The 24,582-nt window shown below is 40.3% G+C and overlaps 1 protein-coding gene across 15 annotated transcripts in view; it reads right to left on the bottom strand.

The window, feature by feature from the left end:
* ENTPD1 (ectonucleoside triphosphate diphosphohydrolase 1) overlaps positions 1–24,582 on the bottom strand; it is a 221,107-nt gene that overhangs the window by 9,286 nt on the left and 187,239 nt on the right. For 12 of the 15 annotated variants that reach the window (XR_007513384.1, XM_049854625.1, XM_049854631.1 and 9 more), the window contains 7 exons: positions 24,360–24,477; positions 20,719–20,869; positions 17,969–18,128; positions 16,805–17,044; positions 15,227–15,487; positions 4,844–4,960; positions 283–414 (listed from right to left, as the gene is read on the bottom strand). Coding sequence is in view for 14 of the 15 variants with exons in the window: in XM_049854625.1 (XP_049710582.1) it covers positions 283–414; positions 4,844–4,960; positions 15,227–15,487; positions 16,805–17,044; positions 17,969–18,128; positions 20,719–20,869; positions 24,360–24,477 (1,179 nt within the window). In the remaining variant the exon portion in view is untranslated. Of the gene's footprint in view, positions 1–282; positions 415–4,843; positions 4,961–6,545; positions 8,577–15,226; positions 15,488–16,804; positions 17,045–17,968; positions 18,129–20,718; positions 20,901–24,359; positions 24,478–24,582 lie in introns of those variants that run through there. The other 3 variants (XM_049854630.1, XM_049854628.1, XM_049854635.1) reach the window with 3 other exon arrangements.

Below are 24,582 nucleotides of genomic sequence, written 5' to 3'. Positions count from 1 at the left end.
TTTTTGTTTTATAAGATATTAGCCACTGTTATGTGAGCAGAAAGGTGACACTACAACTGGCTTGACACAAGATGCCAACTTGGGTTAGAGGTGAAGTGGTGTAACAAGACATCAGGCAAAAACTTAAATCAGGCTGACTCCCACCTCTTTTAAGGCCAAAACTGCTTCAATCACTACCAAAAAAAAAAAAAAGCCAGAAAACCCCAAACCCCTTTGCTATCGAGTCAATTATGACTCATAAAAAAAAAAAAATTTTTTTTTTTTTAGCAACCCCAGAATTACCTTGTCCATGAAATGAATGTGTTTCCAGTAATCTGTGAAATTATAGGCTTGCAGGAGGGTTAAAACGTAGGTGCCAGCAAAGCAGTATTCACTCAGGTACTTCTGCTTCACGCCAGTGTAAGTTGTGTTCACCTAGAAGTGAAGGGGATATCACGCTTATACAACAGGCACCACCTCTCGATAGCCCTCTTCTCCACTATTAGAGAGAGGAAAAAGCCCCCAGCCCACATGGGCCTGAGGGCCTGAGGGTTGGTCCCCAGAGGGCTTTGGGGGTGGTGCTGCACTCCTTCAGTGAGTAAAGGGGTGTATAGTTTGAGGTCTGTTAAGGAAGCTTTTCGTCCACAGGGCTCTCACCCCCACACAGTGCTCTACGAGGTGTTAAAAGGTGCTGGTTCTATGAGGTGTTAATAGGTGCTCCAGGAAAAAAAAAAAATTCCTGTGGTTTAGCAGGTTCAGAAACCCTGACTATCCCATTTTATATCCCCAAAACTTGGAGAATCACAATCACATTAGCATATTAAAAGCTGTGAAAATCTTGCATTAAAGAAATCCATGAATCTTGCTTAGAGTTTTCTATATACTCTTGACCAGAGTCTCTACAAACATTTTAAGGAAATAGTGTCATAAAAAGCTTTGCCACTCAGTTTTGTCCCTGGAATTAGCAGGATTCACATCCCCTGGGGAGCTTGTTAGCAGTCCTCATCCCAGACCTATCAACTCAGAATCTGCATTTTAACATGCTCCTCAGGTGATTTGTGTGCACCTTAAATTTTGAGAAGCACAGTTCTGGAACACATTTTAGGGAGTATTTTGCTAAAGGTTGCTAAAAGTGCCAACATCTCACCTATCCTCTGTTCTTACCTAGCCTCTTTTTTGCCTCTGACTCATGCAAAGCGGTCCCCTTCTTCAGCCCTTCGTGAGTTTATTCACCCTACTTCCAAGTGAAGATATTAAGGACTGCCCACTGACCCTTGCCCTTACTTACCTATCCTAGCTATTGTGAATATATACCCAGATGTCCACAGCCTACTCTGCTCCTCTCATGCCCTCAATTAGAGGGCAACAGGCCAGGACATCTCCAGCTCAGCCCAAAGTTCTGTCTATTGCCCTATTTCTCAGCCCCTGAGAAAGGCGTTCCCTCCTGAACACCCTGGTTAGAGAGAGAACTAAGCATATATCATATACGAGGAACTATACCAGGTGTTTTATATGTAGTGTCTCCTGGCAGCTGCCTGTCCTGTTTTACCCAGGTTTCTCTCCCAAGAGATATCCTATCTGAAACACTAGATACTGGCTGGGGTCTGCTCCTCACTTGGCTCCTCCTAGTCCTCAATCTCTGTAAGACTAAGACCACACTTAGCCTCCCTTGTTCTGCTCTAATGGAATTCTAGGAATGACCAGGTAGAACCTGTCTTTTCATCACAGTTCTTGAAACTAGTCCCTTTGATCAACATTATCGTGACACCACGGTGTTAGTTGACTTTTCCTTCCCAGGATTCTCTACCCCTTCCTTTCAGTAGCTGTACTCTTCTTTTGTGGAAATACCTCCTCGCCCATTCCACGTAGTCTTGGTGGGTTTGTCAAAGAACCCCTATGCGATACTGAATTCCAAGAACCCTGTTGGGCCTGACTTGAATCTGCTGCATCCCCATAGGTTCTTGAAGGCTGGCCTCTTTCTTGGGGGAGGGGAGGAAATGCCATTTTGGCCTAATTTTTCTGAATTCTTCAACAGTCCTATCTCCCTCCTCCTCTGGGAAGCTACAGATTGGCTTAGAATGTTGAGAATAGATTTGACGTGTTGAACACTAATGACAAAAGACCAGAGGAGTTGTGGAATGACATCAAGGACATCATACATGAAGAAAGCAAGACGTCATTAAAAAGACAGGACAGAAAGAAAAGACCAACGGATGTCAGAAGAGACTCGGAAACTTGCTCTCGAGCATCGAGTAGCTAAAGCAAAAGGAAAAAATGAAGTAAAAGAGCTGAATAGAAGATTTCAAAGGGTGGGTTGAGAAGACAAAGTAAAGTATGATGACATGTGCAAAGACTTGGAGATAGAAAACCAAAAGGGAAGAACCTGCTCAGCATTTCTCAAGCTGAAAGAACTGAAGAAAAAATTCAAGCCTCAAGATGCAATACTGAAGGATTCTAAAAGGAAAATATTAAACGATGCAGGAAGCATCAAAAGATGATAGAAGGAATACAGAGTCACTATACCAAAAAGAACCGGTTGATGTTCAACCATTTCAGGAGGTAACATATGATCAGGAATCAATGGTACTGAAGGAAGAAGTCCAAGCTGCACTGAAGGCACTGGCAAAAAACAAGGCTCTGGAATTGACGGAACATCAATTGAGATGTTTCAACAAGCGGATGCAGCACTGGAAGTGCTCACTTGTCTATGCCAAGAAATTTGGACGACAGCCACCTGGCCAACTGACTGGAAGAGATGATACACATTTATGCCTATTCCCAGGAAAGGTGATCCAACTGAATGCAGAAATTATTGAACAATATCGTTATTATCACAAGCAAGCAAAATTTTGCTGAAGATCCTTCAAAAGTCACTGCAGCAGTATATCGACAGGGAACCGTCAGAAATTCAAGCCGGATTTAGATGAGGACATGGAACCAGGTATATCATTGCTGATGGATTCTGGCTGAAAGCAGAGAATACCAGAAAGAAGTTTACCTGTGTTTTATTGACTATGCTAAGGCATTCAACTATGTGGATCATAACAAATTATGGATAACATTGCAAAGAATAGGAATTTCAGAACACTTAATTGTGCTCATGAGGAACCTGTACATGGAGCAAAAGGAAGTTGTTTGAACAGAACAAGGGGATACTGCATGGTTTAAAGTCAGGAAAGGTGTGCGCCAGGGTTGTATCCTTTTACCATACCTATTCAATCTGTATGCTGAGCAAATAATCTGAGAAGCTGGACTATGTGAAGAAGAACAGACATCATGATTGGAGGAATACTCATTAACAACCTGCATTATGCTGATGACACAACCTTGTTTGCTGAAAGTGAAGAGAACTTGAAGCACTTACTGATGAAGATCAAAGACCACAGCCTTCAGTATGGATTACACATCAACATAAAGAAAACAGAAATCCTCACAACTGAACCAATGAGCAACATCAAGATGAATGAAGAAAAGACTGAGGGTGTCAAAGATTTCATTTTACTTGAATCCACAATCAACACCCATGGTAGCAGCAGTCAAGAAATCAAATGACACATGGCATTGGGAAAATCTGCTGCAAGAGATCTCTTTTAAGTGTTAAAAAGCAAAGATGTCACCTTAAGGACTAAGGTGTGCCTGACCCAAGCCATGGTGTTTTCAATCACTCACCTCATATGCATGCAAAAGCTAGGCAATGAATAAGGAAGACTGAAGAATTGACACCTTTGAATTGTGGTGTTGGTGAAGAATACTGAATATACCATGGACTGCAAAAAGAACGAACAAATCTGTCTTGGAAGAAGTACAACCAGAATGCCCCTTGGAAGCAAGGATGGTGAGACTGCATCTCACATACTTTGGACATGTCAGGGATCAGATCCTGGAGAAGGACATCATGCTTGGTAAAGTACAGGGTCAGCGAGAAAGAGGAAAACCCTCAAGAAGATGGACTGACACAGTACTTGCAACAATGGCCTCAAGCATAGCAACAATTGTGAGGATGGCACAGGACCAGGCAGCGTTTCGTTCTGTTGTGCATAGGGTCGCTATGAGTTAGAGCTGACTGGATGGCACCTAACAACAAGAACAACATACGTTGCCTTTACAGTCTAATCTGCTGAGGGTTAGTTATGATAGTAGTCAACAATATAGACACCAAAGGCATCCACCTGGTTTATCAATCACCAAGTAAGAATTTATCATGTTAATGTTTGTGGACTCATTATCATGTGCTCTTCAAATGAAGGGATGGGTCCCTCTCCTTTCTCTCTCTCTTCCCTTTCTATTTCCAGGGCAGTGGGACAGTACAAGGTTCTCTTCCTCTCACTCATTTCCCCTTAGCAGCCCTCACGCAAAGGGGCATGGCATGCATCAAGAATGAGATGCATTTTCCTAAAAAGGCTAAAGACTCATGAGGTTGAATATCAGAACCCAGAAATACCTAGTTATCAGTATACATAGAATCTTACAGCATTGTTCTCTTAGGCTATTCTTTGGATGACCAGATTTTCGAAGTGTAAAAGTGGCTATGTTCTGATCACCGGAAGATTTCTGAGCCCTCTAATTAACTTACCAGAAGACGACCATGGACAGAACTGATGAAGCAATGACAGATACAGTTGAGCTATTGATCCCTGCCAGACTTCACGTTAGGTGAGAAAAATAAAACCTTTTGGTTTAAGCCACTGTATGTTATCTCTCACTTGTAGGTGAACGCATTCCTGAGTCCACCATCTGGGCTTCTCTGACACACTTGTTGGATCTTGGCCAGGGCAAGGTAGAACCATTTTAAGAGCAGACTGACATCCTCTGTATTATCAAGGACGCAGGGCAATTGTGACAGCTACTGTTTCTAGTCACTTACCTCCTTCCAAGGTCTAGCGCAGAACTTTTTCATCTTGTCAATCACCATCTCCTCACTGGAGACTTTATCTGATGTCAAGTTTAAAAAGTTCATCGTATAGTAATAAGCTGAAAATGCCTGCAAGAGAAAAAAATGCAGTTATTGGCTGTGTCCAACACAGAGAGGCATTGAGATGCTCAGAGACTCAGGTACCTGGAGATCTCTGTTGAGTGACTTAATAGACCAAGCAATATTCCAGACCCAAGAGCTGTTTCCTTTTTGGAAGAGGGATCTCCGTGCTGCTGACATACATTTCTGAGCCACTTAGCAATTTTCTCTATGACCTTTTAAAAATCTTTTTGTGGTAAAATATATATAACAAAAAGCTTGCTGTTTTAACATGTACAATTCAGTGACATTCATTACATTTACCTTGTGCATCCATCACCACTATCCATTTCTAAAAGTTTATTTTTATTTTTTATCACCCTTAACAGAAACTCAGTGCCCTTTCAGCAATAACTCCACATTCCCACCTCCCCCCAGGCCCTGGTATTCACTAATAAACTTTTGAATCTATTTGCCTATTCCAGATATTTCATATAAATGGGATCAAACAACATTTGTCTTTTTGTGTCTGATGTTTTACTCAGTGTAATGTTTTCAGGATTCAACCATGCCATAGCATATATCAGAACTTCGATTCTCTTTATGGCTGAATAATATTATATTGTGTGTATATACATTTTGTTTATCCATTCATCTCTTGATAGACATATGGGTTATTTCCACCTTTTGGCTATTGTGGAGAATGCTGCAGTGAACATTGATGTGCGTGATCTGTTCAAGTTCCTGCTTTCAGGTCTTTAGGGTATATACATAGGAATGGATGCCAGGTCACATTGTAATTCTATGTTTAACTTTTTGAGGAACTGCCAAACTGTTTTCCACAGTTGCTGCACCATTTTACTTTCCCACCAGCAATGCAGGGAAGTTCCAGTTTCTCCACATCCTCCTTAACACTGTTTTCATTTTTTTGTTGTTGCTGTTGTTGTTTGTTTTTTTGAAAATAGCCATCCTACTGGGTTTGAAGTGGTATCCCAATTGTGGTTTTAATTTGCATCTTCTTATGTACTTAGAGGCCATTTGTGTATCTTTTTGGAGAAATGTCTGTTCAAGTCCTTTGACCTTTTTAAAACTGGGTTGTTTGCCTTTTTGTTGTTGAGTGGCAGAGGTGTGCATATTTTAAATATACGTATATTGTCAGTTGTCTTTCAAAAAGGTTGAATCACTTTACAACTGTATGAGATAGCCTTTTTCTTTTTTATCAGAAAGCCTAAAATATGTTCTATATTTTATGAATCCCAGATAGGATTCTTCTGTGAGCTCCCCAAACAGGGCTATTAATTTTCCTCTGGAGCCTGGAAACATTTTCTTTCCAGACTCCTAAAGCATATTTTTGTCCTCATTCTTCCTAAAATTACCACCATTTTCCTATACTATAGAAACCTGAGCTTACAGATCATAAACCTCAAACAAAAGGCCTCTAAAGATAAAGGAGATGATCTTTCAACTGGGGGGAAAACCATCAGCTACCTCCAAGAAACAGAAGAGGCATATACCAAATAATTTTAAGACAGATGACTAAGGTCACTGAAGTTCTGAACTCAGTAGTAATGAGTCTAAAGAAATGAGTTCATATTCAATAATTAGAAGAAACTAAGAAAGTTTATTTTGGGTAAATTCAAAAAGCTGAAATATAGCCAAAAGTTGGATGTGGCTGCACTCAGCCCAATAAAAATAACTTCTTCAAAATTAGAATTATTCTAAAATAAAATAGAAAGCATTGTGATGTAGTATGCTTCCTGTCATTACAGATATTCCAATTGGTTGGAAGACCTTCTGTGGCAGAATAGAAGGTATTTCTACATAAGATAGGGGGTTAGATAGCATATGTGTTAAATTTCCTTCCAACACTAAGATTCTATAGTTTGAGTTCAGCTAGGGCCAAGGACAGATTTAATGTAAATCTATTCATATCAGTAAAGATAACAAAACAGAATTATGCCTGAGCTGCTGAGAATTTTTTTTTTTTTTTGCTGAGAATATATCTAGGACAGCTTACAGAAGTGTGTGAATCACTGGATAGCTCCCATAGTTAAACCTCTGAAGCAAAGAAGAGTGAATTAGTGATATTTTTCCAGATTCTAATATAAAAAGGGAGAAGATCTCAGGATGATTGGAAATATCAGAGCTGCTTGAGAAATCTGAGATGAAATTGAAAGGAAACCAGAATATCCCATTTCAAGCTTATCATAAACTTATAGCTGCCAAACTCTTAAAAGAGGTGAAGGAGTTAAGAGGAAGACATTTTTTTTTTAACTGAAAATGAAACAAAATTTATGAAAAAAAGAGAATATGTCAAAATAGCTGCTGGTACTTTGGGATTTACTATAAACCACATCCTGATGACATAGAGCTGTATCAGAAGAGGATACTACACCTTATGCAAAATACAATCTGGATTGTGGTGTGAACAAAAATGCACTAGTGCTGTATGTGCTTCTATTACTAAGCAACTTGAAGGGGTGGGGTACAAGCTCTTCTGTTTTGGTTTCATTTTTGCCTTTTAGAATCTCAGAGGCATGTCTCCTGTCTGGCCCACATGGGAACCCATTGCACTACTTGTAGATCTCTGAACACACTTCATTCTCTCTCCTATCCAGGCTTCTGTGCACGCTGGTCCTCTTATCTAGAATATTCTAAATACTAAAGTTCTTTTACTGAGCACGTGTAATACTCCAAATATTCTGGCAGGTCTGGAAATGGAAAGATGAAAAAGACACTATCCCTGACTTCCAGGCCCTCAGGACATAGTGGAGATAGACATGTTAACCTATAAGACATACCCATTCTTGCCAACCCACATTTAAACAACCTTTAACCTACATGGAAAGGCAATACATGCATTCGTGTTAAATTTAATTGAGTTTGTTTCAGTCCAGCACTCTATCCTCTCTAAAATTTTTTTATTGTTTCTGTGATATCAGTTACCTATTCTTTTCCCCGCTCCCTCAACTTCAAAATATCTCCCAAGGAGTCCTTAGTCCACTCTAACATGGCTTCTAAAACTACACTCATTAAAATCACCAGTGACCCCCTAATTGCCAAGACCAATGGCTAGTTTTTCATTCATATTTGTTTGACTTTTTGTCATTTCCTTTAGTTATCTATTCATTCAACAAATATGTGCCCAACTATGTTCCAAGAACTATTCTAGGTACTGCAGGTACAGCAGTGATTGAAACAAACAAAAATCCCTGCCCTCTAAGTGGGAGGCAGCAGACCTCGAACAAATAACATATGAAGTACGTGGATGGTAAAAGTGCCATGGAGATAAAGCACAGGAAGGAGAGGGTTGAAACTTTAAATTGGGTCAGAGATGTCTCCTTGGGAAGGTGAAATTTCGGTAAGCCCTGAAAGAGGTGAGGGAGTAAGCCCCTGCTGGTCACTATGATCTGGGAACTCTCTCCTCTTGCAGCTTCTAGATCTCTTCTTCCTCTGGTCCATACACAGCCTTTATGCAGATTAAGGAAGTCCACAGAGTATATACAGTTCATTTGTAATTTCCTCCGGTCAAGGTGCAATTTACTAAACAGGGACCATTTTTATCATAAGCACAGTTGCCTGGTAATACAACTGACATTCCACATGTATCCAGGGTTTCCAGGGTAACAAAGCCAGAAAGCCAAATCTGTCCATAAAAATAGAGGAGGAAAAAAGAAAAAATGTTTTGTCAAACCATTTTCCTGAGTCCTAATCAAACACTTATTCACAGTACTCTGAAATAGATAAAAATGAAGTGTTTGTGGTTATAGAAGGAACAGGCACTACAGTCTAAGTATCAAGATTCTGCCCCAAACTGACCACCTGACACTACATGCCCTACTACCATCACAATTCTAACTTGATTAACCATCTAATCCTTCTCTAACATAACTTGTTTGTACTATAAGATATTAGGTTGGCTCTTCCCAGTGGGAAGCATTTAAGAGGCAGGAGTAGCTTCGATTTCAGGTTATCTGTCTCTGGCATATATGTCTATATCTGCTTTCCACACTGCTGAATAGACTTGACCTCTGACTCTTATGCAGCATTCACTCCCTGCCACTGTCCCGCTTGGGCTCATTGTTCTGCTTTAACCTCAAGTTTCTATATACTTCTCGGTCTAGGTGAAGGTCTCTTAACCTGGGGTTCATGGATCCACCTTAAGGGATCCATGATGTCTTTGAAGTTGTATGCAAAAATTTCAGCATACCTTTACATGTCCCTTTTTATTCTTGGAAGATCCTTAGCTTTCATCAAATTCTCAAGAGTCTTGTGACTCTTTTGAGGATTAAGAGTAAGTTAAGAGTCAAAAATGCTTGGTCTAGAGAGCCTCATTTCTAGCTATTGCATTCGCTGTACAGATTATGATTTAGAATTCTCTCTCAAAATAGAATCAAGTAAGCAATATGTAAACATGAAATAATGCCATTAAGGAATAGAAAATATAATAAATATGACCTTTTAACTATTACAACTACCACTTGCCTATAAGTTCATTGTTCTATGGTGGCTTGCGTGTTGCTATGATGTTGAAAGCTACGCCACTGATATCTCAAATACCAATAAGGTCAACCATAGTGGACAGGTTTCAGTGGAGCTTTCAAACTAAGGCAGACTAGGAAAAAAGGCCTGGTGATCTACTTCTGAAAATTAGCCAGTGAAAACCCTATGAATCACAACAGAATATTGTCTGACATAATGCTGGAAGATGAGGCCCCTAGGTTGGAAAAAAAAAGGAGTGCACTCAAAATATACAGTGGCCACCACAATGGACTAGAGCATACTAACAAGCATGAAGATGGTGCAGCACTGGGCAACATTTCATTCTGTCGTACATGGGGTCACCATGAGTTGGAGCCAACACGTCAGCAACTAGCAACAACTATCACAAACATCTGAATCAAATTTAAAGTAATATTTTAAATCCTGTCTTCTTTATATATTTCTTAAAATTTCTATGATAATCGTGTTATTTTTGTACTCTGGAAAAAAAGTTATGAAAAGAGACTATTTCTCTGTAGTCATCATAGAGACCAAGTCTTAGAATTACAAAGAATCAAAGAGGAATCGTGCTGGGAACGTGTCTATTCATCTTTCTTAGACAGCTGCGCTCTCGTATAGGTCATCTATCCCTCTTCCTCTGCTCCTAAAACCAGTGTATTCTTATTTATATTTGTTTTTTAATTCCATCTGCCTGTCAACATTTATTGAAAATCTCCCATGTGTCAGGGCCTAAATGGAAATTTTCTTTTCTGTATATGTTCTTCAGAAATCCACCTGATTGGGTTTAAAATCTAAACTGACCTCTTTAGTCTCTCGGAAAAATTTTTTCTATAGTGGAGTATTGCTTACACCAACATAGACTGGAACTGAACCCAGAAAAATAAAGTGTTGATGAGATGGAATGGTAGACTTTAGGGTATCTTTTCCTTGATTTACATAGTTATATAATAATAATAATAAACCTTACCCTTATTCAAAGTATTTACATTTTTAATCTCAAGAATTATACCGAATGACAATAATCACCTTCTTCTTTTAATACCCCAGAAAGATGCCTTGCTCAAATTCAGATGGTTCAAGATCGCATCATTAACTCTCTTCGTGTGGCTGTGGTAGGTAACTCTCTAAAAGTCTCCCAAGACAAAAGCATCCTAGTCCTCCTCTTGGGGTAGGCATTGGGGGTTCAACCCAGCAGGTGTTCTTGTGTTCTTGGGCCAGAAAGGGCCAAAAGCCAATTCTTAGCTCTAAAAATTCCTGAGTTTGCCTTCAGGTGGTGGTCAGAATCTGTGATCAGCTCCTCAGTTTTCATATTACGAATCAATCTTACCTTCTTAATTAACCTTTACTTGACAAGTGTCTCAACCTGTGAGTCCATATTTAAGCAGCAACTCAGAATAGGAAAACTCCAGGCCATCTTCAGAGAGCATAGCCTCAAAAGGTCTGCTCATCTTCTTTTAATTGCTAGCTTAGAGAAATAATATTTATGGAAGATGATTTGAAACACATATATCTATATCCTCTTTCAGGTACTCTGAATTCTTTCCTTCCATCAATTTGGATATAGAAAACCTATATAGTCTTAGTCCATCACAAATTGCCATGACTGGGTTGGTGTTTTAATATTATGCCTTTGGATTAAAGTTGATGTAAGAAATTGTGATTTCTAAAAATGTAGTCAAAGCTATTGTTTAATAAAATCTCCTTTGTAAAATATCTTTGGGATTTAATTATAGGAATATCACTGGTTTGTCCTAGGATCTGGTATGCTGGGTATAATGAAAATTATGTATCTGACTATGTCTTATTTTTCCCCTTGGCTACTAGGCAGCTCAGAACTAAATACATACATGCACGTATATGTATATATGTAAACAAATATCTTTTAATGCTTTTTAATTCCTGTTCCCTATTGAATTTGTTTCCATACCCTTCCTTTTTATAAAATGATGCCATGGGATTTTAAAAAAATAATTCTTAAATTACTTCGTAAGTAATTCCTCACAGATGTTCCCTCTTTTTATTTATTTATTTTTTTGATGTTTATAGCAACCAAGGTCACAATGCATCCATACTGACAAGGACACTGACAGTTTTTTAATATAGGTTTCCCCCACTATTCAAAAGTAGAGCGTTCCTAACGAAACCTTTCATAAACTGAAATGGCGTAGAGTGAAACAGCAATTACCATTAATTTATATGGGAAAAAATTTTGAGCATTTTCAGGCCCCAGAAATAACCTACCAAATCATACCAAACAACACAGAATCTAAAATAACACTAACATACAGTAAAAGCATGAATGATATAAATACACAGCCTATATGAAGTGAAAGTGAAGTTGTCCAGGAACTGAACATGAAGCACTTGCATGAGATTTACAGTGCTGCAATGCTTGCAGAAAAGTATGACTTTAATTTTGAAAGGGCACATAGATTTAGGGCAGGTTTGCAGGATGTTTTTAGTGCCTACAAAAAAAAGTATGATAATACGAATGGTGGATGCAGGCAAGTTCAACGCATGCACAAAATAAAATGTGTTTATTTCGTTCACCACAATCGAAACAATTATGTCCAGTTTTACACTAAGTGTAATACCCCTATGAGTTGTCTTAGGCTTTTCTGATACTTCAGGACACATCTTGCACAAAATAAATTGAGATAAAGCACAGATGCTCACAGACACAGTTCAAAGTTACGGTGGCTTGATGCTGAGTGTAGTTCCTGGGGAAGGAGCTTGTGGCACCACTCTCACTGCCTGGGGTGCACACTGCCTCTCTAACGACTCATTACAGAACAAACGCTGAAATGCTACTTTTGCATTTTGCCTTTTTTCATAAAAACAAAAATCCTCTTCAGATTTCTTTCCGTTAGCAAAAACAGATACTAATGTAGGTCTTTCGTAAAAGCAAAGTGGTGTAAAGTGAACTTTCGAAAAGTGGGGGGATACCTGTACTCTCTTTACAAACTAAGAATTAGATCATCAGTACTAACGGGTTCTAGAACTAATGGGAATGCAAATGGATCTTTGTGTTGCAAGTGGTTATGCTTCAGGATGAGGGGCTTGGGAATGGGAAATTTCTATAGGACTAAGAGCCTAGAATGAGCATTTCTAGGAGAAAAAAAACTAACCTTTTTAAGGCCTACCTTGTGCTAGTATGTTAGCTTACCTGGCTACTTGCAGTGATATGGTGGAGCTGGCTCTTACCAGCTCACAAGAGCTGATTGTTCAATTTTCACAATTTTGGTGAGCCAGTTGATGTCATATTGGTAGCCTGAAATAGGCCATGGTGGGAGTATTGATACCATGGAAATTGGCAAAGACTACAAATCAACTCAGTTCCAGAGAACTGGTGGTGAAACACTTATCAGCACATTACTGCTTGTCTAGCTTATCTACTGTTTACAACTACCGACAAGCTAAGAATTACTGTTCCCATTTTATAGAGTAGGAAACAAACAAACAAAAATCTTAAGGCTTTAGTGAGAAATTAGAGAAGGGAACAAAAATATGAAGGGAAAGAAATAAAGAATATATTCAGAGAAGAAGGATCCTATTCAGAGGCAGGCTATGAGCTAAAGGTAAGAGGAATTGCTAAATTGAAGTTAGAAGGCTGTGAGAACAACTTCAGTGAGGGACTAAGGGTAAATGTGTGTGCGTTTCTGACAAAAATGCCTTCAGAAGGAGCTCAAGGCTCCTCTACTTTTTCCCAACCCCTATCTCTCCCTACCTTAGCTGGATGAATCACATTCAATGGCAAGAAATTTTATCCTCCCCCCACCTCAAGGACAAAAAGTTTGCTTAATCTTGAAGCCAGGAATTGGGTTATATTTCTCAGGAGATGGAGCTTTCAGAGGGGCTCAAAAAGACAAGACACAAGGGCATGTTCCTTTTCCTTCAGATAGATTTCCTAGCAATGACTGGAGTGGAAAGGGCCCTTGGGTATCCCCAGCAGCCCTAGCCAACCTGAATCCCTCCTGTGGCATTCTTCTCCTTTCTTTTGCAGCAGCTCAACCCAAAGCAAGGGCACTGGCCCAAGGAAGCCCAAGGTGGGCAGCCAATGCCAGCTCAGCAATAGGGCATTAGATGAGGCTCTGATTTGTTTCGATTTGGGGTTTGGAGCCAATTAATAACCAAGTACTGCTCTGCCAGTCATTGTCCTGTCATGTATTTCCCTTAGGAACCTTGAGGAGAGGAAGAGCAGTGGTCTGGGTCATGGTAAGCTTAGGTAAGTCTGGATCCACAGCACTACTCATTTGTTTCCCAGTGACAAAGGGAAGGTATAGATTGTACAGTCACAAGTAGCAAAGCTAGGAGTTAAACCAGGTCTCATTACTACAGGACCTGTGCTCTCTCCACTGAGCTCTTCTGGGACATTGCACTAGGCCAAGGAGACCTTGGGAGAAACTCTCTTGCTGAGGTCCTGGAGGAAAATTGAACCTCCCTCTTCATGTGATGTCATCCCACCCCTTCCTCTCTTACACTTGCTGATCAATTTTTTAGAAAAGGGAGAAACAGTGTGACAGACCAAAGCCTTTACTTCTTTGAATGATACCTCAACTGAATAAATTAGATTGTGTGTGTGTGTGTGTGTGTGTGTGTGTAGTGCTTAGTCAATAGTTGGCACTTGACAGATGATAGCTAATTTTGCAATATGCTACTAAACTACAATTACAATAATGCCTGGTCACCAGGACCAAAATATGAACTTTGACTAATGAAACCAAAGGGTGCCTCTTCTGCGCCTGCTCAAATATTTTATCTTATTCTAGAGTAATTAATAAAAGAAGGAATTAAGGTTGTATTTTAAGCCAATCTCTTGAGATATAAAAGAGAGAAGTGAGCAGAGAGACGTGGGGACCTCATACCACCAAGAAAGCGGCGCTGGGAGCAGAGTGTGTCCTTTGGACGATGGGGTCTCTGTGCCTGAGAAGCTCCTAGAACATGGGACGATTGATGACAAGGACCTCCCTCCAAAACCAAAAGAGAGAAAGCCTTCCCCTGGAGCTGACACTTGAATTTGGACTTCATCCTGGTGGCATAGTGATTAAGTGCTACGGCTGCTAACCAAAGCAAATCTGCCAGGCGCTTCTTGGAAACTCTATGGGGCAGTTCTACTCTCTACTATAGGGTTGCTATAAGTCAGAATTGACTTGACGGCACTGGGTTTGTTTTTTTGTTTGTTTGTTTAGCCTACTAGACTGAAAGAAAAAACTTCGGTTTGTTGAAGACAGCCACTTGTGGTATTTTTGTTATAGTAGCACTAGATAAACAAGACACTTGCAAAACCTGATTTTGCCTAGGTATAGGGAAGCAATGTGCTCAAGAAAGACTCTTCAGTTCTAGGGCATGAACAATGGTAAGTCTAAAACAACCATCATAATCCATTCTCTTTTATCACAGGTTGGTTTATAAGTGTGCCTTTCACCAAGTTCTGGCCAATGTGACTTGAAAAGACATCTGCTGACATGTCTGCAAAATGTAAGAGAGATAATGTGTGAGAAAATCTTCCTTCTTTCTAGCTTTGGCTTTGCATGTGAAGATATGATACTTAGAGCCGTAGCTACTATCTTAACACCACAAGAAATCTAACAAGATTATGGAGAAGCTGATCTCAGGTCCTGACACTGTTGATCTGAAGAACTAACCCTGAATCATCTACCTCAAGATTTATTATTATGTGAAAGAATTGACTCAACGGCAACGAGTTTTGGAAAGAAAAATAGATCCTATTATTTAAACCCTTTGCAGCCAAAATCATCCTAACCAATATACCTTATCACTTCACAAACTTACCCCAAATTCCCCTTGGACTGGCGGCATGAAAATCCCATTGAAGGTACAACTGGTGTAACGGCAATTAGTGGTGTGGAAGAGATCAAGGAGGTCTTCCTGGCATTGTTGAAACTCTCCAGTGCCATTGATTTTAAGCTCATGGAATGGAAACTGACCATTATATTCCCTGGTGCAGGTATTGTTGAAAAGGTAACTTACATCCACCGTCCTCTCATATCCGGGATGAAAACATGGGTCTAAGAGGATTCCCGATGGTGCATTCTGAATGGAAAAATCAATTGAAGACATCATGTGTAAATGTTTTGGGTACAAAAGGCAACAGTCTGACTTTATCTATGTGTAGGCATCTTACAATATCCCAGCACTGAACATTGGCATCAATATGTCCCTACCTTGCCTTTTTCATCCATCTTACAACATCCCAGAACTGAGCACTGGCATTAGTATGTCCTCTCCCTGCCTTTTTCACCCTTGGGGATAATCAGATGTGTATAACAGGCACCAGAAGTGCTATCAGATATAAATGCACTTTGGCTATTCACAGAAAACTGGACCCAGAGATGCCATTAGCCTAGAATGTCCTTGAGTGCTTAGCCCTAAGCACATAAGTCAGAAGCAGAGTCACACAAAAAACTCTCAAAAATGTTAAGCCTGGTTAGTTCTACAGGAGCCTGCATACCTCCACTCCAGGCAGAAAATTAGAAGCTCCAAGAGCTGAAAGATGCCTTAGATCATCTAACCTAGGAGTATCAAAATGATTTTTAGCCCACAACCCAATATGCATAAGACAAGAAACAGGGCTCTTGTGGATAAGAGGCTTAATGGAACATTGGGGTTCATTGGGTGCCCCTGCTCCCATGGTGGTCATCTTATTGATAGTGATTCTGAGAACCTATAAGAGAGCCTTAGAGGAGAGTAGAGGACTGGCTGTCCTTTTGGTGAAGACAAGGAACAGTTGGATATGATATCCCTGCTCTGTGCCGTTAGAGTGTGCCTGGTACTTGCATGACACTGAGCATGTTTAACTTTTCTTTCAAAATGCAGAATGCATCTGGGGATAAGATTTGAAGCGTTGATTGATAAACTCTGTTTTCCCTGAAGTGTTTTTTCTCCTCTTCCCCACATTGTTTTTAACAATACTGTTTTCTGCAATTTGTAGGAAATGGAGATTAAAAAGTGATCTAAAAGACCTTATCAACTGCACACCCCCCCCAATACTCTAGCATGTAATTTTCATTGCCAACCCCATAGGGGTGAGAAATTATTTCCTAAGAAGGTAAGTGACTAGTGTCCTTGGAGACAGTGCAATAAACAAACACAGGAGGTGATGCCCAGATGGAACAATTCATAGGGGTCGGCCAGATGTAGTTAGATATCCTGCCTGGAATTAGGGCTTTAGTAGGAACTACATGGGCAAATGACATGGGACTGATAATCAACTTTCCTTGGTACCAGAAAGTTTGGAAAGTACAGTACCCAACTTCAGACCAATTACTGAATCAGAAAGAGAAAACAACAGGATGTGGGGGCTGGCTGCCCAGATGTGGGGAGGGCAGGTCTGGATTTAGTTATACTTGCCATAGTGTCCATGGCTAGTTTCTTTAAGAGCGCCTGATCTTTCCCATAGCATAAGAAGCTGTATGTGTATACAGAGTAGTTATTGCCATAGAGACGAAATTGCATAAATTTGATCGGAGGCTTGATATTTGTATCTTTGGGCACAAAAGTGATTTGCGTGGAGGCTCCCCCAAGGTCCAAGGCTCCATAGGTTTCCAGACTCTCATTTCTTCTTGAAGATGGGTCTTTAGAATTTTGTTTCTGAAAGAGAGTGCAGCCATTGAGTGATAGAGGTCTCTGGACGTCCCCTTTTGCACTATTTCTTGGACTCAGGACTTCAGAAGGCAAAGGAACAGGGGCATAATGGTTAGGCAAAACTCACTGGAGAGTCCTGAATCTGCATCAGATCAATGGCAAGAAATGACGGGTTTCAAAGACAGAGCTCAGACTGCAGCAACGCAGAAGCAGTATACAGACTTTAAAAAAAAAAAAAGTACACCAAACCCATTGCCGTCAAGTTGATTCTGACTCATAGCAACCCTATAGGACAGAGTCAAACTGCCCCATAGGGTTTCCAAGGAGCAGCTGGTGGATTTGAACTGCTGACCTTCTGGTTAGCAGCTGAACTCTTAACCACTATACCACCAGGGCTCCAGAGTATATAGACTAGTGTTTACAAACAAGAGCTTTATGACCAGATGCACTTAGGTTCAAATCTCCTACTCAGTTGTTCATTAGCTGTGTGGCCTTGGAGACAGATATCTCTTGAGGCTTCAGTTTGGGGCTCTAAAATGGGGGTAATAATAGCACCTCATAAGATTTTTCTGAGAATGAAATCATATAGTACATGTGAAGTGTTTAGCACAGCACAGGACACCTGGCACTAGGCAAATGTTAGCTACTCTTATTTTTAATGATAAATTTTAAATTTCCTCTATGTCTCTCAAACACAAATCACTCAACACAGGCTCCTTAAAGTTAAGATATGACTTCATTATTCCAGTAGCAGACATTCTTGTAAGGGAATTCTACCTTTGGAGACTGTTACAAATGTGGGGGGAAATTAATCTGTTCATTCACTCATTCATCCATCATTTGTTCTGGCTAGTGACCCAAGTACCACCCAAGATAGCAAGGGCATCAGCCTCCAGGGAGCTGCCCCCATGGATGTTGTGAGATATTCACCTTCTGTAATTTTCCCAACAGATAGTTGATAGTAATCCAGCCATAAGCACCTTCCTCTGAGCCAGAGATGATCCTGGCACCCCGAAAATTAAACGGGTAGGAACTGAGGAAACTTGTCACTGAATTCAGGATTCTTTCCGCTGACTCTTCATTTTCCATCCTACACAAAGGAAGGGATGAGGTTATTGTTTTTGTTTTAATGACAACCCCTACTATTTCAGCGAGAGTTTCTGGGAAATTCTCCTAGGAAGTGAACCATAACTCACTAGAATCAACAGAGAGATGAGGATCACCCCCACATGGCTATCTAGGAAGACTTCCTTTTAGACAAAGCAGAACTAGACCTTTGGCTCCCTTTCTCTAAATACAAATCTTCCCAATCCCTGGCAGGTTGGTCTTTCAAAAATACTAATTTCAGTCTATTGTTCCCTGGTTCAAAAAATTGTCAAAGACTCTTAACATTATTGTGGCCATGGTAACAGGGTATTGAGCTGATGAGTGTTACATTAGCCATTGCTGGTGGCTCTTGGCTGGTTACACAGCCAGGCTCCGCTTGAGGTTTTTTAGTTAGGGCTCTAGTAAGAACCACATGGGCAAATAATGTGGGACTGATATCCAACTTTCCTTGGCATCAAAATGGAAAAAAATCTTCTTCATATTATGCCTCAGTTCTTGGGTCTGTCTGAGATTTTAAGACCTAAAGAAGGAGTCTTCCAAGATCATCATAAGTGAAGATGGGATGCAATTCTTTCCAAGATCTAGGTTATGCAACATGAGTACCTCTGGGTAAGAGACAGCTGCCATCCGTCTGGCATTAGACCCCTGCAGTCTCTCATCTGAATGGCTTCAGTACCTTACCAACTGGCTTCCTTATCCCTAGCTTTCCTCCTCTCCAATGAATCTTCTCTTCTAGTGTCACCAGTTGTATAACTCCTTTAATGGCTTCCCACTGTCTCCAAGATAAACACCAAACTCCCTAGCTTGACCTATAAGGTACTTGCTGATCTGTATGTATCCTGCCTATTCGATATCCCACTTAGAATCCTGGCTACTGCTAACCAGGTGTGTGACCTTGGGTGAGATACCAAACACTTGTAAGCCACAGCTTCCTCATATGGTTAACAATAATTAATAATATCTCTTACCTTATAGAGCTGTTGATCAAACTAAACAATTTATATTAAGTGCTTTGCACAGTGCTGAGAACATAGTAAAGACTCAATAAATACTAGTTGCTATTATTATTTTACTACATGTACCCTATGTTCTTTGTCTCATATGCATGCAAAAGATGGACAATGAATAAAGAAGACCAAAGAAGAATTAACACCTTTGAATTATGGTGTTGGTAAAGAATACTGAATATACCATGGACTGCCAAAAGAATGAACGAATTTGTCTTGGAAGAAGTACAGCCAGAATGGTCATTAGAAGCAAAGATGGCAAGACTACATCTCATATACTTTGGACATGTTATCAAGAGAGACCAATCCCTGGAGAAGAGCATCATGCCTGGTAAAGTAGAGGGTCAGCAAAAAAAGAGAAAGACCCTCAAGGAGATAGACTGACACTATAGCTATAACAATGGGCTCAAGTATAACAATTGTGAGGACAGTGCAAGACTGGGCAGTGTTTTGTTTTTTGTCCATAGGGTCACTATGAATCAGAATCAACTTGATGGCACCTAACAACAACAGCCTATGTTCTGCCTATGTGCAACTATTTATAGACCTTTGAAATGTCTCTCACACATCCCTGCAGAGTGGCAGGGACTTTGTTCTGTTCCCTGCTATAACCCCAGCACTTAGAATAGTTCCTTAACACATTGTTGTTGTTGTTAGCTACCATCAAGTTGGCCCCTGACTCATGTGGACACCATGTGTGAAAGAGTACTTCTGCTTCATTGGGTTTTCCTGGCTGTAATCTTTACAGATGCAGTTAGTCAGGCCTTCCCTCTGTGGAGACACTGGTTGAATTTGAACCATTAACCTTTAGGTTTGCAGCCAATTGTAGACTGCTTGCGCCATCCAGGCTCCTGCCTAACACATGTTGTTGTTGTTGTTCTGTGCCATTGAGTCAATTCAAACTCACAGTGACCCTATATGACAGAGTAGAACTGCCCCATATGGTTTCTTAGGCTGTAATCTTTACAAGAGCAGTTCACCAGGTCTTTTCTCCCATGGAGCCACTGGTGGGTTAAAACTGTCAATATTTCAGTTAGCAGCCAAGTGCTTAACCACTGCTCCGTGAGGGCGCCTCATGCCTAATACATAAAAAAAACATAATAGGTGCTAAATAAACATTGGTTACTGAACACATACTGTCTGTTCTGCCTCTAATACCCTTTCCCTACCCTCTATTCTTCCTTTATGATTTAGCTCAATTGTCTCCTCCTCTGGTAAGTCTTCTTGACCTCCTCTCATCCTGAGCAGGGACAAGTGAACTTGGGATTAGTCTCTGATCCTCCCTCCCGGACAGTAAATGGCTAAATCTGAGGCTCCAAACTCCAGAGAACATAGGCTCAATCTTTCTCTGTGACCCGCTCTCGAGTTACCCGTGGGAGACATACTAAGAGGTTAGGATTATTATTCACTTATTGAAATTTTCTTTCTTAGGTGCAGACATTTGGAATGTGTAGAATTTCAGGTGTTAGGGAATTGTGGCACTCTCCCATTACTTCAGAGGCTCTTGCACTGCCTAACCTAACACCCAGTTGTTCTTGGTCTCCACATGCTTGCTGCTGGCTATACCTGAGCAACCGCATGCCTGCCGTGGCTCCCAGGTAAACAGGTGTCTGATGGTGCTTGTACTTTGGAATCAGCTCCTTGGCTCTTCCCATGCATTTACTCAGGTACATAGGTATATCTTGTAAGTTCGAAGCAAATGCTGAGATTCCAGGACCTCGAGAAAGGTGTAAAATAAGATGGCGATCCTTATTTAAAGAAAAAAAAAAAAAAAGTATAGGGCATACCTCCCCAAATATAAAGTTTTTATAACTTGCCAATATTAGAAGAAAATACCAGTGTTTGATGAGCACATGCGAGAAAACAATTATTTATTTACTGTGATATGTATTAGATAGCTGTACTTAGAGGGTGTTCTAGCCTTGATAGGATTTCTTTTCAGACCTTGGGCTGGGTCTGTCTGCTGCTCAATCATTTTGCCACTGGATGGCGAGATTCTCATATTCAATTGCATAACCTTCCTAGCACATTCACTCAGATTTTAACAGGGATCATATAGATAAGCTACTTTATAGAGCTGCCTGTTGATGTGTTTTCCACAAAGCTGCAATTAACAAAACTAGTTCCTAGAAGACATAAAAGAGAGAGGAAGATGCCATTTAGAACAAAAATTAAGTAAGCAGCAGGCACGCTGGCTTTTACGGAAAAGACGGTAGCTGCTACTAACTAGCTTTTTGATCGTGGCTCGTCCCCTAAAATTTCTGAAGTGGGGTTTCTTCCTCTGTTAGAAGAACCAGGGGTACAATCCATGTCACCTCAGCGATTTTCCACTCCCATACCCTGCCTCTCTAGTAAAACTTTTTCCAGTTTTTGAGTAAAACTGTTATAATAGAGAGGATTAGAGGCAAGTTCCTTAAGCTTTTTTAATTTACACTTAACATTTTTGTTTCATTTTAAAATAAATATATCTAAATACATCTTAAACATATCAATGCTTTATAGTGAATATTTGCTTTAAAGGTAAATATGTAGATAAGTCATCTAGGTCATTCACGGGTTTTAAATAGCCTGTTTATTAACTATAACAAGAAAAATTGGCTCTAAATTATCAATTAGTTGTTTCAATTCAGAAAGTCTGGCCTTCCAGGACTGATACTTTTCAGATCACTTTCCTATCTAAATATTGATTAAATAAAGGAGACAACTCTTTCTTTTAAGAGGAGAAAATTATTTGTTAGACCAAACACTCATTGGATGACTCTCAGAAGAAAGACATCTGATAGTTTAAAACAAAAACACTCTAAAAAATAGAAGGCAGTGAATTAATTAGACAGAAGCCAATAAAATGAGGGCTCTGAGCTTTAAGAAATGTTAGAAGTATTGTCTCAATATCGATGGGGCCAAGTTTCAAGGCATCAGCCTACTGAGTAGAAAGACTTTCTCTGTTGGAACCATCTCCTATCTATTGCTTTCTTGACAAACCACAGTAGTGAACTCTACAGGCCACCAAACTAAAAGTCAGTTATCTTCTGGGGTCTGTGTTACCTGTCTGACTAAAAATAAACAGCAGGACCTTGACTGAAAAGTCCAAGAGAGATTATGGTGCAGGGCAGTAATGTTTGAAGCATGCAGGGTGGGGAAGAAGCATGATGGGTGGGAGGAAGTAGAAAGAGCTGAACTGCCAACAACTCTAACTTGTTTTGTGACCTTAAAAGGAAACTAACTAGAAAAAATATCAATATGTAACGCAGAGAATCAGAGTAGCAGGAAGCCCAAAGTGCAGTTAGAAGACCTAGAATCTTATCCTTGTTCTGCTGCTATTTCCAAGTCATTAATCTTCTAGGAGAGCCCTGGTGGCGCAGTGGTTAAGAACTCAGCTGCTAACCAAAATGTCAGCAATTCGAATTCCACCAGCTGCTCCTTTGAAACCTTATGGGGCAGTTCTCTGCCCTATAGGGTTGCTATGAGTTGGAAATGACTCGAGGATAATAGGTTTACAGGGATCATCTAGGTTTTTATTTTCTCTTCTGTAAAATAGATTAAGTGATCCATAAAGTCTTTTTTCCAGCCCTAAGACTCTATGATTATTCTCTGAGCCTGTAATTTGGTCTTCTCTGCCTACCCACCCAAAACACCAAACCCACTGCCATCAGGTCAATTCTGACTCATAGTAACCCTATAGGACAGAGTAGAACTGCCCCGTAGAGTTCCCAAGGCTGTAAATCTTTACGGAAACAGACTGGCACATCTTTCTCCCAAGGAGGGGATGGTAGGTTTGAACCCCTGACCTTTTGATTAACAGCTGTCATGGATTGAATTGTGTCCCCAAAAAATATGTATATCAATTTGGCTAGGCCATGATTCCCATTATTGTGTGACTGTCCACCATTTTGTCATCTGATGTGATCTTTCCTGTGTTGTAAATCCTATCTCCACGATGTTGATGAGATGGCATTAGTGGCAATCATGTTAATAAGACAAGACTCAATCTACAAGATTGGATTGTGTTTTGAGCCAATCTGTTTTGAGGTATAAAAGAGAGAAGGAAGCAGAGAGACAGGAGGACTTCATACCACTAAGAAAGCAGCACCAAGAGCAGGGTGCATCCTTTGGATCTGGGTTTCTTGCATGGAGAAGTTCCTAGTCCAGGGGAAGACTGACGATAAGGACCCTCCCTCAGAACTGACAGAGAGTAAGCCTTCCTCTAGAGCTGGCACCCTGAATTCAGACTTCTAGCCTACTAGACTGTGAGAGAATAAACTTAGGTTTGTTGAAGCCATCCACTTGTAGTATTTCTGTTATAGCAGATGACTAAGATAGCAGCTGAACGTTTTAACCACTGCACTGCCAGGGCTCCTCTCTACCTACGAATAAGCTAAACGTTTAGAAAATTTCTTCAGGCTGTAAATTAGAGAACAACGATTAAGACTATTAATTCTCTGGACCAGCAGCATCAGCATCACCCTGGGACTTGTCTGAAATGCAGACTGTCAGGCCCCATCCCAGATCTACTGAATCAGAAACACTGGGGGTGGGGCCAGAATCTGTGTTTTAACAAGCCCTACAGGTGATTCTTCTGGTGACCTCATGTGATACAGAGTAGAACCACTTCATAGGCTTTTCTTGGCTGTAATCTTTATGGAATAGTTCCCCAGGCCTATCATCTATGGAGCTGCTGAGTCGATGAAGGCTGATTTCACCACAGCCAACAACAATAACAGGCGATTCTGTTTTAGTTTCAAGTTCGAGAACCACTGGTTAAGAGCATGGGTTTGAATCCTTGGTTGGAACCCCAGCTCCATCACTTACTAGCACAAGTAATCTTGAACAAGTGATATATCTCTTTTCAACCTCAATTCCCTCATTTAAAAAATGGTAATAATAATACATATTTCAAAGAGAGATTTTGAGGATGAAGTGAGGTAATGCATGTTCATTATTTACCTAGTACCCAGCACACAGAATTGTTCCATTAATGGGATCTATTAGTACAAAATTATCCTTAAGTTTGCTTATACTTCAATAAGCTAATGTTTATTCAATAAGGACTGACTTTGATATTTTCTATAACAATTAACAACAATAGAAATTCCACTGTGTTCTTCACTTCCTATACTTTGGGGATCCTTTTCCTCTTGTGTTCCACTTGTCACACTTTTCACGGTCTTATGCCCAACTTCCTTCCCCTCCCCAATTTTTCATCTTACCTTTGACCTTGCAGGATTCTATCTCATACACCAACCCTGTGTCATTCACCTTTTCTGCTGACCACTTATAGATGTACATGGTCGTGTGAGAAGAGCCCGCATCAAACACAATCCCAAACTGAGGGCAAAACAAATCAAGAACTTAGAGTTACATCACGCTTCACCATATTCAGTTTGCAACAGAATGGGGACAAGGACAGGAGTTTTCAAAAACACTAGGAGA

The sequence above is a fragment of the Elephas maximus genome, chromosome 16 (assembly GCF_024166365.1).
Source record: "Elephas maximus indicus isolate mEleMax1 chromosome 16, mEleMax1 primary haplotype, whole genome shotgun sequence".
Classification (NCBI taxonomy): Eukaryota; Metazoa; Chordata; class Mammalia; order Proboscidea; family Elephantidae; genus Elephas; species Elephas maximus.
This window is presented reverse-complemented; position numbering and strand designations above follow the sequence as displayed.